The sequence below is a fragment of the Nestor notabilis genome, unplaced genomic scaffold (genome assembly GCF_000696875.1).
Source record: "Nestor notabilis isolate BGI_N333 unplaced genomic scaffold, ASM69687v1 scaffold5390, whole genome shotgun sequence".
NCBI classification, from domain to species: domain Eukaryota; kingdom Metazoa; phylum Chordata; class Aves; order Psittaciformes; family Psittacidae; genus Nestor; species Nestor notabilis.
The window spans coordinates 4,910-19,289 of NW_009910537.1; the positions used below are offsets into that span (position 1 = coordinate 4,910).

Consider the following 14,380-nt stretch of genomic DNA (forward strand, 5'->3'; position numbering starts at 1 on the left):
GGTGGTTCTGCCTCCAGAATGGCTGGAGAAGCTCTGATAATCCATGCAGAGCTTTGAAGGCCATTCTGTCAGGACTAAGCCTCTGGTGCCCAACAGGAAGAGGAGAAATTCCTGGTCTCTAATGCCTTGCTGTGGTTGTCTGCTCTGTCCTGGCAGGGTACCGGGCCCTTCTGCGATATGAGGGCTTTGAGAATGATGCTGGCCATGACTTCTGGTGCAATTTGGGTACAGTGGATATTCACCCCATTGGTTGGTGTGCCATCAACAGCAAAATCCTGGTACCACCACAAAGTGAGTGTGGGGTGACAGGGATCATGGAGGAACCTTGGTTTATGCCTAGAACAGGGGGACAGGTCCTCCCAGTGTATGTGAGACCACAGCTCCATTTGTGCTCTGACTTACAGGGAACTGGGAAGCTGGAGACTACTTGAACTGCTCCCTCTGCATCTCCCTGTGGTTGACCCTGGGGTGCTGGAGACAGAGCTGGTGTCAGACCTATGAACAGAAGCTAATGCAGCTGCTGTTCCTCTTGGTGCAGACAGTGACTAGACTTAACCTTTGGGTGAACTTTTTTGTCCTACATCCTGGGCAGTGTCTCTGGGGAGAGCAGCGGCTCCAATCACTGCTCAGCTGGCAGTTCAGAGAGGGATGTCAGTTTAGCAGAATTCTGTCAAGCTGAGATTTGCTTAGTATGGCTCACATGTTTTTGCTCTAATATCACTTCCACACCTAGATCAGTCAAGTTGGATGTCTGCTTGGCCCAGTCCAGTCTGTAATGGTCATCCCTTGCAGCCAGTTGTGAGGGCAAGCTGGCAGAACTGAGAGCAGGTACAGCATCTGCATCTGAAGAAGGCCATCTTAGGGCGAATGGGCTTTCAGAGAGGTAGAAAGGTGTAGTGTGGTGCTGTAAGTCCTTTGATCATAAAGATGTGCTTTTTCCCTGTGTGTATGTAGGTATCCATGCCAAATACACTGACTGGAGAAGTTACCTCATGAAAAAACTGGTGGGAGCCAGAACAATCCCAGTGGATTTTCACATCAAGGTAAATGTGGGGGATGTCATTTTACGTGTGGAAATGAAGCTGAAGCCAAGAGATATGTGTGCAATACATCTCTTCTGGTTCTGATCTGTGCAACTCCTGTGTGACTCCTTGAAACCTGGGCATGGCAGAGACATGCTCCTAAGATATCTGTCATAATGCTGTGGGGAACGGTACAGCCTCCAGGCCCTGTCAGTACAACTGTTTCTCCTTTGGGTCATAGATGGGTTTTAAAAGCTGTTATCATGTAGTCTGCTGTGAAATACTGGGGGTGAGGTTTACCCTTTTGCTGAAAGGAGAGGCCAGTGAAGCTCCAGCCTTAGCTTTCCCTGCCTCCTATCAGTGCTGAGAGTCAAAAACCTTTGCCGTACGTATTGGTAGCACAGCAACCTGTGGGGAGTGAGAGGGGTGGAGGCTCCCTCAGAGTGCATGGAAGCAGCTGTAAAAAAACAGCCTTGGCAGTTTTGTAGCTCTTGAACCTGTGCAGGGGTTAGACCTTGTCATGGAAAAGAGGCTCTTTTGTCCCTGGCAGCTTTGGAAACCACAGATAAGGAAGATGGTCCCAGAGATAGCAGACAAGTGATAGGTTTTCTTGTGTGTGAGGTGATTGGTGACACTGGGCTGGAGACCTTGATAGAGTTGGTGTTTCCTTTGTTGCTTCTCAGAAAGTCGAGAGGATGTCTGTAGCTTCTTGGTCTTGGGCCACAGCTTGTAGCTTGGAGCTTATGCCATGGAAGGGAAGTGGTAGAGGGAGATAGATGTTGTCAGCTGGTGCAGTGCTGTGTTTTTGACTTTCAGCCTGGGAACAATGCTGATAACACCAATGTTTTTAGTTGTTGCTCAGTAATGTTTACTCCAACCAAGGACTTTCTCAGTCTCATGCTCTGCCAGGGAGGAGGGGAAGCTGGGAGGAAGCAGAGACAGGACCCCTGACCCAAACTGGCCAAAGGGCTATTCCATACCACAACACGTCATGCCCAGTATATAAACTGAGGGGAGTCACCCGGAAGGCCCAGATCACTGCTCGGGTTCAGCTGGGTATTGGTTGGCGGGTGGTGAGCGGTTGTGTCCTCTCCCCTTGTTATTTCCCTTATCATTATCATTATTATTGGTAGCAGCAGTGGTTTGTATTATACCTTAGTTACTGGACTGCTCTTATCTCAACCCATGGGAGTTACATTCCTCCAATTCTCCTTCCCATCCCTCCAGGAGCACGGGGAGGAAGAAAGGGAGGGAGTGAGCGAGCGGCTGCCTGGTTCTGAGTTACTGGCTGGGGGTTTAACCAGACACCTTTGCATCTCAACTCCCCGCTAGTGAACAGGAAGTGGAAGGGAAAGACCTTAAAAATTTCAGATTCAGGTGTAGGCTGATTTGGGTGTCTGAGTCTGTTTTGCGCTGTATTTCCTAGTTGCTGCACAACATTCTGGGATCACAGTACCGAAATTTGTCTAGTGTGCCATAAACACTTTTGGCCATTTGTGGATGAGTAGGGCCAGGCTGGCCCAGCAGACTGAAAGTGTCAAACAAATCAGTTAGAAGGCAGCCAGTGACTCATATGCCTGTGCCTTTGGGTCAGTCTGCAGAGTAACTCTGGCATTGGAGCAGATAGATCATCATGTTGCTCAACCTCTGATCAGAGTAAAAAGGTGAAAATAAGGACTTGACCTTTTTTAAAGTCAACTGAAAATCCTGTTGCCCCTTGGGAAGCTACACCTCTAACTGCTTCCAGCCTTGAAACCCTTATTGTTTTTTCATGACTGAAAAAGGCACATGAGTCCTCACTCAGTTCCCGGTCAACCGGAGTTGTCAGGAAGTGACGTCTGTTTCTGCCACTCAGGACATTCACACGAGGTGCTGGCTGAGCATGGCTGCTGGCCCAGCGTGGGGGTAGCTGTTACGGGGCCACAGAACAGGGGAAACTTACAGGTGCTTGTGCCCCGCTGTGCTGCTATGTGGTTTGGCAGCTCCCTGTTCCCTGATGAACCTGCTCCCATGCATCCCTTCCCAGAGGCTTTGGGAAGTGCAGGGTGTTGGCTAGCAATGTCTAAGGGGAAAGCTGTTCTCTGAAGTGTCTGGAGAAGGAAAGCACCAAGTGTGATTGATCTCAGTTCCTCTGCTGGTTGTTGCCAGATGGCAGAGAGCATGAAGTACCCGTTCCGGCAGGGCATGCGGGTGGAGGTGGTGGATAAGAACCATGTGTCCCGGACACGCATGGCAGTGGTGGACACAGTGATCGGGGGCAGGCTCAGACTCCTCTATGAGGATGGTGACAGCGACGATGACTTCTGGTGCCACATGTGGAGTCCCCTCATCCATCCTGTGGGCTGGTCACGGAGAGTGGGCCACAGCATGAAGAAGACAGGTAAGGATCGTAGCACCACAAGCATCTTCTGATTTGCTATGATCTGCCTCGACCCTGCTGTTGACAGGTCTTGACATACTGGGAGCCAGGCAGTTGCCTCAGGACCTGACAGACAAAGTCTATGTAGTCATGTGTCTGCTGCTTTTCCCCCTGGATAGATAAAAGCCCAGTGGTCTGCTGCCACACGTCAGGAAAAGGGGGCCTGTAGGCTTTCTTGCCTGAAGTAGGTAGTCTATCCCCACAGTGTGAGAGTGCAGGGTTTGCAACATCACAGATATTTATAGTCTTTTTGGGGAAACTCGTGCTGGCTTCTGCAAGACGGGATGCCATAAGGTTAAGTTTTCCTGGACTTTGTACAGAGAATAATTTTTTATCAGCTTAGATTGGAGGAGAAAACCCCCAAACAAGACTCCAGCCCTGCTGATCGTTTTGGTTCCATCTCTCTTCCTTGCTGCAGCTCCCTGGTGATTACAGCTGCATGTAGAGGTGCTAGCAGTAGTGCTCAAGAAGCTCAGCCATCTGCTTTTGAGCAAGCCTTGCATCACAGCCCATGTTATGAGAAGGCGTAGAGGGACTGACCTGTTCTTATTATTCTTCTCATGGTCTCTGATCTAGGTCTTTTATAGTAGCTGAGCTCTCACGAGGGAATTAATAACCAAAGTGTTTTCTTACTGCAGTTGCTGCAGGTTACTTACCTCTGTTTCTTCTGTTCCTCGCAGAAGAAAAACGCAGTGAAATGGCAAACCATCCCACCTTCCGGAAGATTTACTGTGATGCTGTTCCCTATCTGTTTAAGAAGGTAGGACAAATCAGCAAAGGAAGCAATGATACCGCTTCCTTCCTTGGGTATATATGCTTCTGGGTGAGCTGTTGAGAATGGCGTATTTGTCTCTTACAGCTATAGGGCAGTAAGGTGTTTGAGGTGTCAAGGCTGTGGTTGGGCAGGGGCAGGTCAAGATAGAAAGATGTAAGAACTAAAAGACAATGACAGATTGAGGGGCTCAGGTGAAGGGCAAGCAGTTTCTTGGAGCTTTGAGTTGGGGAGGGAAGATGATTGTATGGGAGAAACCAGTTCAACAAGGAACTGCACATACTGGTAAGGACTGAGATGAGGAGGAGGCTTGCTTTGCTCAGCAGCAGCTGAGTGCTGGGCCTGATACTGTGACTGACCAGAGCCTTGGCAGGAGGTTGTTGACTCAAACACAGCATTGGTTTGCCTGCCTTTTTGTATTTCTTGTAATATTTCTTCTTTCCTCTCCGAGCTTGGGTTGAGCCGAGTAAAGAAGCTCTAATCTGTTTGCAGTTGGTGTCGGGATGGGACTGTCCCATACCCCTGACAGCACATGGTATACCAGAGTCTCCTTTAGGTACGAGCTGTCTATGCTGAAGGTGGATGGTTTGAGGAAGGCATGAAGCTAGAAGCCATTGACCCCCTGAATCTGGGCAACATTTGTGTGGCCACTGTTTGCAAGGTAAGTTCAGTGGGCAGAAGGGTGTTTACTTTGTTTACCTGAGTGAACAGTAACCTCTGTGTGGGGAATGGAGTGTATATGTATGGGCATGCATTCACTGATACAGGAAGCTGAGGATGGATGTGTCTGCTGCAGTCTCTCTTGCTGAGGTGGCAGTGAGCTCTATTCCTGTGCTAGTGTTGGGAAGTAAGTTGCTTGGCCAGGTTTCCTCAGCGAGGTGCATTGCATGTCCTGACAGTATAGCATCAACTTGTTTTTTCTTGCTCCCTCCAGAATCTGTTTGCCCTTGTAGAACCCAAGCAGATGACTTTGACACCTGGGGTTTGGCAGGGAGATACTAGAAGAGCTCTTTGTGTCTGTGAAATGTTCCCTTCGGCTATTGCCTGGAAATGTGAAGAGGTTGGGGCAGACATGCCTGTCACATTTGGTAGGAACCAGTTATCAGGAAGTGATGGGATGGGACAAGTCTTGTTGCTGTAAGAAGTAGAAGGTGGTGCTCTTCCCTTCTGCCTAGTAACAAATTCATGACCTGGCTGGTGTGGTGGGTCTCTGGGCTGCTAATAAAGCCTGTTTCTGAGGGAGAACAGAGCTTATGACCTTTCATGGCTGAATCCTTTTTGCTAGGCTATTAGCCTTGGTCCCAGTCCTGCAGAAATTGCTGCTGCTTTGGGGACTAGCTACTGCATGCCCTGGAGCATAAAACATTGCATTTTACTTTCTGGTGGCAATTGTGATACATCTGTGGGGACTCCTCAGGGGATCCTTTGAGACGAGAGGCTTTAGAAGAAGTGAAGCTCTACACTCATGCTCTTTGCTCCCATCTCAGGTCCTCTTGGATGGGTATCTCATGATCAGCATTGATGGAGCCACATCTGCTGATGGCTCTGACTGGTTCTGCTATCATGCCTCCTCACATGCCATCTTCCCTGTCAATTTCTGTCAGAAGAACAACATCACTCTGACCCCTCCAAAAGGTGAGATTTGGACTCTGCCCTGTGGTACAAACCTGCAGGGTCAGGTTCAGATGAATCAAAATCAAAAGGTCCCAATCTACATCTTTTCAGGAAGATGGGGCTGGTTCAGAGATCCAGTCCATTTGAGCTCTGCATGAGCAGGCAGTGTGCTCTTGCAGCCCAGAAAGCCAACCATATCCTGGGCTGTATCAAAAGAAGCATGACCAGCAGGTCAAAGGAGGTGATCCTGCCCCTCTACTCTGCTCTTGTGAGACCTCACTTGGAGTATTGTGTCCAGTTCTGGTGTCCTCAACATAAAAAGGACATGGAGCTGCTGGAGCAAGTCCAGAGGAGGGCCACGAGGATGATAAGAGGACTGGAGCACCTCCCGTATGAAGACAGGCTGAGAAAGGTGGGGCTGTTCAGCCTGGAGAAGAGAAGGCTGTGTGGAGACCTCATAGCAGCTTTCCAATTACCTGAAAGGGGCCTACGAGGATGCTGAGGAGGGACTCTTCGTTAGTGACTGTAGTGGTAGGACAAGGGGTAATGGCTTCAAACTAAAACAGGGGAAGTTTAGGTTAGATATAAGGAAGAAGTTCTTCACAGTGAGGGTGCTGAGGCACTGGAATAGGTTGCCCAAGGAAGCTGTGAATGCTCCAACCCTGGCGGTGTTCAAGGCCAGGCTGGACAGAGCCTTGGGCGACATAGTTTAGTGTGTGGTGTCCCTGCTCATGGCAGGGGGGTTGGAAGTAGATGATCTTAAGGTCCTTTCCAACCCCAACTATTCTATGATATGCCAGGTCTTGCTACTTTGTGGAATGAAGTACCATCTCTAGGGGGCATTAATGGCATGGTGGATAGCTCCTGGCAGATCAGCAGGAGAGGTGTAAGATCCCCAAACTGAACAGAATCAAAGGTTTAAAGGACAAGGAGAGTGGGAAGGGATAAGTAGAGCCATTGCTGCATGGCTCAGTACTTAAAAGTGGCAGGAGTCACCTCTGTTCTTGTAGGAATAAATCTGAGACCAGTATTTCTGCGAAATCCTGAGAGACAATCACCCTAGGAGTATTTTTACTGCCTTGTCTGGCCATACCCAAAAAGGCTGGCTCTGAATTGCTGTGTTGCACCACTTTTGTGCAGTGCTATTCTGTTCTTTGATATATCTGCTGGTGGGAGAAAGACTGGTCTTAGTGGTGTGCTTTGAACATCCTGCCTGCTGCTTCTCCTCACATTTCTCTGCGATCTGGGTGTATGACTAGCATGGATGCTTGGAGTTGCAGCTTGCACTGTTCTGTATTTGCCCACTGGAGGGGGATGCTGGACTGCCATGGAACCTGTGCACTAGATTTATGTCCAAGATCAGGATCAGTCTGTACATGCTGGTTCATGAAACTGCTTTTGCAATCAGTTGCTGTGCCTCCTTCCTGCCTATTCTTCATTTTCCCACAGTTGGTCTCTCCAGTGATTGCCTTTTTCCTCACTTACCATTTCTTGTTGCTGCAGGGCAAGATGCAAGGACCTTCAACTGGGAAAGTTACCTGGAAAAGACTAAATCAAGACCTGTTCCAGCACGACTCTTCAACACAGTGAGTGCTGCCGGGAAGAAGAGATGTGTAGGGGTGCTTGCAGTCAGCAAGCAGGAGCACAAGAGCTCTGGCTATTACAGAGTAGTTGAGGTTGAAAGGGACCTCTGGAGGTCATCTTGTCCAACACCCCTGCTCAAGCAGGGTCACCTCTAGTGGGTTGCCCAGCACCATGTCCAGACAGCTTTTGAATATCCCCATGGATGGAGATTCTGCAACCTCTCTAGGCAGCCTGTGCCAGTGCTTAGTTGCCCTCACAGTGCAGAGTGTTTCCTGACGTTCAGAGGGAACCTGCTGTCTTTCCGTTTGTGTCCATTGCCTCTGGTCCTGTCCCTGGGCACTACTGAGAGGAGCCTAGCTCCATCTTTGCATCTCCCTTCAGGCATTTATATACATTGGTAAGATCCCCCTGAACCTTCTTGTCTCCAGGCTGAGCAGTCTCAGCTTTCTGTCTCCCCTCATATAAAAGATGAGCCAGTGCTCTCATGATCTTCATGACCCTTTGTGGGATTCTCTCTAGTATGTGCATGTCTCTCTTGTACTAGGGAGCCAGAGCTGAACACAGCACTCCAGCTGTGGCTGTACCAGTGCTGAACAGAGGAGAAGCCCTGTTTGGGCTGAGCAGTGTCATGCCTTTGTGGATGTAATGGTATCTTGGTCACTCTGAGTGTGACCTGCGATTCTTTAGTGCTTCCAGGAGCTCCAGGCTCCTAGTGAGTTCTGCACTGCTTACTTCCTGTGGGTATGGGGGGAGGAAGCGGGGCGAGGTGTCTGCTTTGCACCAGCAAAACTGCTGCAGCGCCTGGGCCTGTGCTGGCCTCTCTGATCTCCCAGGACTATCAGGCTGATGGCTTTAGTCCAGTGCCCCTTAACTGCTGCCTGCTGCTCCCCCAAGGTTGGATCTTGGTTCTAAAGGCTGGGCTGAGACTCACTAAGGACACAGCTGGCTTTGGCTCTGTTCAGGTGTGCCCCCTTCTGGTATGCGACTGGTTGGTTCTGTTGTGCCACTGTAGACTTGTTCTCTCTGTGCTTGCTTTAAGTTGGAGGCAAGCCTGTTCTAGGACGCTGGTGGTCAGATGTGGGTTTGGACTGAGTGCAGTGGCCTTGAGTTTTCTTTTTTCATGTTTTCGGCCACCAGGACTGCCCAAACCACGGCTTCAAGGCAGGCATGAAGGTGGAAGCAGTGGACTTGATGGAGCCCCGGCTCATCTGCGTAGCCACGGTGAAGCGTGTGGTCCACCGTCTCCTTAGCATCCACTTTGATGGCTGGGACAACGAGTATGACCAGTGGGTGGACTGCGAGTCTCCAGACATTTATCCTGTGGGGTGGTGCGAGCTCACAGGCTACCAGCTTCAACCACCTGTTGTTCCAGGTGAGGGAAGATTTACTGTGGTTTCTAACAATAGAGGCAGAGGTTTCCCTCTTCCTTCTCTGTGAGTGCCTCCTTGTTTTGGGCCTTGTAGGGAGGAGAAAATGTCCTCCTTGAGTCATGCTGTCTACCATAAGTCTTCCTCTTGCTGCCATGCATTTTAGCAGCTGGCAGAGGGGAGGAGTCTGTGGTGGGGAGAAAACAGCTTGAGATTTGAGGTTGGCTCTGTTTTCCCTCTGTTTCCCCACCAACACACCAAGAGAGTATTGCTCCTGATGAAGTTGGGTAGAGTTCCAGGTGGTCCTATCCCTGCACAGCTCCCTTTTACTAAGCCTACCTACAACCTCAGCCAGGTAGCAGGGGGAGCTTGGCCCCTGCTCCCTTTTCTCATCAATTCTCTGGGTCTGTCTGTTAAAAGGTAAGAGCATCCCTCTCGAGAGTTTATTCCTTCCCTTCTCACAAGGAGGCCACTGCCTCACCTTTGCAGTCGTTTTCCTTCTTGTCCCAGGCTACAAACCTTGGTTCTTTACTGCCCCTGCCAAACCTCTGCTGGGCCTCTCTCCCCTGTGCTGTTCCAGCCTGCTCCTGGGCCCTTGCCTGGAAGCACAGACAGCAACTATGCTAGAGCCATGCTTTCTCCTCAGCTGCTTGTCTTGGGAAGAGGGCGTTGGCTCGGGGGGACGGGTGTATCTTGTTTTCTCGCTTATGTCACTTCATCCCAGTTACCTACTGGTTATGGGACTTGGCTTTCGTTTCCCTCTCGTCTCCATGACAGAGCCCACAACTCCAGCGAAGGCCAAGGAGGTGCCCAAGAAGAAGAAGAAACCCTATGGAAAGAAGAGTGAGTGATGTTTGATTAGTGCCCTCCCGCTCGCTCGCAGGCTGGGCCCAGTTAGAGGAACCCTGTCCATGTCCTGTCAGAGCAGGAGAGAGAGGCCTTGTCTTGCTGTGGATGCCCTCACTCAGCTGTGGGTTTAACAACACAGCTTCATCTTTCTTAACTGCCCTATTACCTAAGAGAGCAGAGCTCTGTGTGCGGGAAGGATCTGTTTTGCAGTCTACTTTCTGTTGGCCAAGGTATAGATGGCGCTTGCTTCCAGGCGTGAGGTTGTGCTGCTTTCCCTGCTGTGTCTGTGGTCAGGGGGAGATTGCTGCAGCTGAAGGGTAGCTGGAGAGCAATCTTGCCTGCTTTGTGCTGAGGGAAAGAAGGCCTTAAGATGGCTGAAGAGGCCAGTAGTGGGGCTGCACCATGTTACTGTTTCATCTTGTCATTGTTGTCATCGTTGTTGCAGTAGCTGTGGCAAATCATGGGTAGAAAAACAATAAATTCCTTCCTGGGGGGTGGAGAGGAAAGGGTATGTAAAGAATTTAAAGACATTCAACCTAAATGAAAACATCAGCTAAAAATGAAAGTATTAATGCTACAATGTCCATGCCTTGCAGTCGACATGCCCATTGCCTAGGACTAGACCCGGACAGGTAAGCAAAGCTGACTCCAGACTGATTCCAACAGGACTCACTCCTCGGAAGTTAAGCACACGCTGAAGTGCCTTTAATGAAGGAGAACATGGAGGAGCATAATTTGAGATGATAACTATAGAGTTTTTCTCCAGTAGGCCATTTCTGTGGAGTAACCAGTTGGCAGCTAATGACCATGTAGCTTGCTGGTCAGTTGTGCTGGTCCCTGGCCTGTGGTTTCTCAGTGGAGCAGGGTTGCTGATTTTCCAGGGAAGAAGAAACACGCTTTTTCCCATGCTCTGTTATCTCTTTGTTAAGGAAAAAAGTTACCCATCAAAACCCGCAACATCAAGCAGACTGTCAAGAAGCCTTCTGCCACGAAAGCGAAACGAGAAGCAAAAGCTGTCAGCAAGGCTTTGCCAGAGCCATCACCTGATGAGAGTAAGGGAGTGAGTTACTCTACCCAGCAGCTGCACGCAGCTCTCGCATACACCCTGCATGCCCCCAGCCCTTCCAAGGCCTGTGCTGCCTCTTGGCCGTGTAGGCATGGGTGCCCCAGGCAGGGAGAGGAGTCCTCCTTTGCTCCTTCAGAGACAGGGAGTGGAAGAAAGCCCTTGCCTGCTTTCCCTGGGAAGGTTTGCCTCCTGAGAAGGTTTGGTGGCACCAGTACAGCTAGATAGCTTGATACTGATGATACCCCACTGAGGACCTGGCTGCCCTACTGAGCAGTCTGGTTGTGTGAGGTCAGTTTGGGAGGAGAGACAAGATGGACGTGTCAAAGGTGTGCTGTCACATCCCAGTCCCCATAAGGGCTGTCACAGTGTGTGAACACAGCCCGTTGTGCTGACCATCAGGAGATGTGGTGACCAGAAAAGCATCTGGCAGCTGGGTGACCTGCCAACCCTCATGGGTGTTGGGGAAGGGGGTTGAGTGGGGCACTTCGCACACATGGAGATGGAGCCTCATGAAGGTTTCTGTTGCTCACAGAGGTTTCATTTCTCCTGTGTGGTCCCAGGCAGGTAGAGAATGGTCCCCACACTGGTTTTTTTCCTCCCTCAGCCCTAGGAGAAGTTGTTGGGAGCAGGCAGCTGAATGCTGCCGGGGTTTAGTCTCATCCTGATTGCTGCTGTGAGTATGGATAGCTTTGTGCTGGCAAGACAGGGCTGCCTGTAGTAAGAGACCCTCAAGAAGTGGGCTGGAATCCTGGGGCGTTTTGAGCATCTGCATGAACAGATCAGGTTCTGGGGTGCTGCAGGCAGAGCGAGGCAGAATGGGCTCATTTTACTTACTTATTTTCCCCTCTCTGTTTCTTGCTAGTCATTGCCGTGCAGGTGAAAGAAGAAACCATCGACCCCTCGATAGCAGAGTTTGAAACCACAGAGCTTCCCGTTCCTGTCAGCAGCATAAAGCAGGAGGAGGTCACAGACTGATCCTGGAGCATCCCCCAGCTGCCCACAGCAGCCTGTGCTTCACCTTTCATGGCTCTTTGGGGAAGGTCCTGGCAAAGGGAAGCAGGAGACTCCAAGAGCCTTCTGGTTTTGGGGCAGACCACCCTGCAACAGCACGACTCTGCTTTCCTGGTGTGCAAGAAAATTTCCCCCAGATTTGTAATTTTAATTGCTGGGAGCCAGACTCCAGAAAGGCCACAGATGCACTGAGGAGCGTGACCAGAGAGGTTGTGTGTGCCTGGCTTTGGAGGCACCTTTCTGAGCAGGAGCTCCCAAGGGGGATGGAGGCTGCCAGAGCACAAAGGGACAGTTTGGGTTCTTGGCTGTGGCTGCAGGGGGCAAGTTGCAGTCTGAGATGATGTGTGCAGGTCACATGCCTCAGGAAATTGGCTGCCCTTGTAGGATATCAGTGCTGTGCTCCCTGGTCTGGGCCCTGGTGCCCTGGAGAAAGTCAGGACAGGACGAGTAGAAAGAGGTGAAAAAAAAGCCCAAAAGAGATGATGATGCCTCTTGAGGGAGCAAGAGACCTTTTTGAGTGTCGTCACTCCTTGCTCTTGAACCCAGAACTGCAGAGGACATGGTGCACAGTTTGAGCTTTTAATGTTTTTGGTAGTTCTACTGTAAACACAGTCTACAATCTGTATCTGAAAGCCCTGTGAATTAAACTTGAGGAAGAGTTGAAGGGTTTGTTTATTGCTTTCTGAGCCACCAAAATACCAGCTTAGGGGAGGAGAAGAGGGCTCGAAGTGTGTCAGTACAAGTCAGCAGTGGTTTGAGGTGGTTTGGGGTTTTAATTTTTTTGAGAGATGCAATAGGATTTTTCTTGCACTCACTGCTGTTGATTTGTCAGTTCTGCGTACGGGCTGAATATGACATTAGATAACTTAGAGCAAGGGATGTCACTTCCCATTTTAGGGCAAAACAGTAACATTCCTCTCTCTAGACAGGCCATCAAAGTCAAGGAGAAAAAACAGAAAGGTCAGTATGGCAAGAGCAAGGAAAACCAGTTTTAAATCTGGAGCAGGTCCCTGTGAGCTGTCTGCAGGTGAGGACGTGTGTGTCAGGGCCACTGTGGGGCAAGTGCCTCCTTGTCGAACCCTGCAGGGAAATGGTGGCTGCCCCAGACACAGCCTTGGCCACGAAATGGCTGCCTTGGCCATGCTCCCTCAAGCTTCCAGGCAGGAGCTTGTCGTGCCAAAATAGTTCCTGCTTTTCATGACCAAAAAGAATAAATGTTGGCAAGCTGTCTAGAGAGCATGGGGTAGAGACTGGGAGTAATTAACAAAATCTTCCTCTTTGTTTTCCCTTCTAAAGAGGGAAAGGGAGCCTTTAACCAGAGAGGGAAGAAAAGGCTGTGGAGCAGCAATGGAACACAGGTGGGAGACGTGGGGAGGACCTGTGTCAAAGTGGCCTCCCTGCCCACTTGCCTGTGGCTGGGGCCGCTTCTTCCCACCAACTTGTTATAGATGGCTTAATGCAGGGGCGAAGCCATTACATTCCTCTCTTGTCAAACAGCTGGGCTTGAGAGCCACCTGTCTTCGCAGGATAGTTTTCAAATGCCTTTGGCTTTCGTAGATTTAGATTAGATGTTAGGTAGATTTAGATATTAGGAAATATTCTCCCTGTGAGGGTGCTGAGGTGCTGGCCCAGGACCAACTTGTTATAGATGGCTTAATGCAGGGGCGAAGCCATTACATTCCTCTCTTGTCAAACAGCTGGGCTTGAGAGCCACCTGTCTTCGCAGGATAGTTTTCAAATGCCTTTGGCTTTCGTAGATTTAGATTAGATGTTAGGTAGATTTAGATATTAGGAAATATTCTCCCTGTGAGGGTGCTGAGGTGCTGGCCCAGGGTGCCCAGAGAAGCTGTGGCTGCCCCATCCCTGGCAGTGTTCGAGGCCAGGTTGGACACAGGGGCTTGGAGCAACCTGCTCTAGTGGAAGGTGTCCCTGCCCGTGGCAGGGAGTTGGAACTGGATGAGCTTTAAGGTCCCTTCCAAACCAAACCAGTCTGGGATTCTGTGGTCCTTTCTAGTTTTTGCTGTAGCCATTCCATGTCACATAGGGTAGTTCAGTGGCTAGAAGGGTTTGTCTTTTAAAGCCTTAGCAATATGAACAAACTCCTGACTAAAATGGAACTGGGGATCCCAGCCTGGCCTACCACGAAGAATAGGTTGGACGCATGTTTGTGACGGGATCACTTATGGGATCAGTGATCCTATTCCATTGATTGGGCCACTGATCAAATTTTGAAGAACACAGAAAGATTCCATTCTGCTTATGTTTTAATTCTGAGGAGCTGCTGGGAATTCAGGCAGAGCTTCCTGCTCTAAGACCCAAGCCAGTGCAGGATCTTGCACTGGTGCTGTTTGCAGTCCTGCTCATAAAACCAAAACCAAACTTGTGGATTCCAGCTTTTACGCCTGGCTGGAGAGAGCCTTTGGAAGAAAAAGCAAGGATATGGCTTTGTTGTTCAAGTCATCAAAGCAAGCGCTGCAAACACTGCAGAAGGTTTTTGCACCAGGTCTTTCCAGGGTCATGTTTCTCTCTGTGTCCTGCAAAACCAAACCCCATATCTTTGGCAAACGAGCATCGCTTTGGTGGCATGAGGCAAAACAACATTTGCATCCTGTTCAATACCCATGTTGCCGTGCTGAGGACAAGTCTAGAAGTCCTGTTGCATCCCGCACATGTTTC

At 50.0% G+C, this 14,380-nt stretch overlaps 1 protein-coding gene across 1 annotated transcript in view; it reads left to right on the plus strand.

Annotated features, from left to right (window-relative positions):
* L3MBTL2 (l(3)mbt-like 2 (Drosophila)) overlaps window positions 1–11,668 on the plus strand; it is a gene marked incomplete at its 5' end in the record, with an annotated part of 15,024 nt that extends 3,356 nt beyond the window's left edge. Inside the window, 11 exons of the mRNA XM_010010463.1 lie at window positions 157–291; window positions 955–1,043; window positions 3,171–3,402; window positions 4,122–4,201; window positions 4,770–4,874; window positions 5,701–5,848; window positions 7,331–7,413; window positions 8,549–8,783; window positions 9,556–9,621; window positions 10,557–10,679; window positions 11,556–11,668. Of these exons, the coding sequence (XP_010008765.1) occupies window positions 157–291; window positions 955–1,043; window positions 3,171–3,402; window positions 4,122–4,201; window positions 4,770–4,874; window positions 5,701–5,848; window positions 7,331–7,413; window positions 8,549–8,783; window positions 9,556–9,621; window positions 10,557–10,679; window positions 11,556–11,668 (1,409 nt within the window). The remainder of the gene's footprint in view (window positions 1–156; window positions 292–954; window positions 1,044–3,170; window positions 3,403–4,121; window positions 4,202–4,769; window positions 4,875–5,700; window positions 5,849–7,330; window positions 7,414–8,548; window positions 8,784–9,555; window positions 9,622–10,556; window positions 10,680–11,555) is intronic.
* Window positions 11,669–14,380: the final 2,712 nt, after the last annotated feature.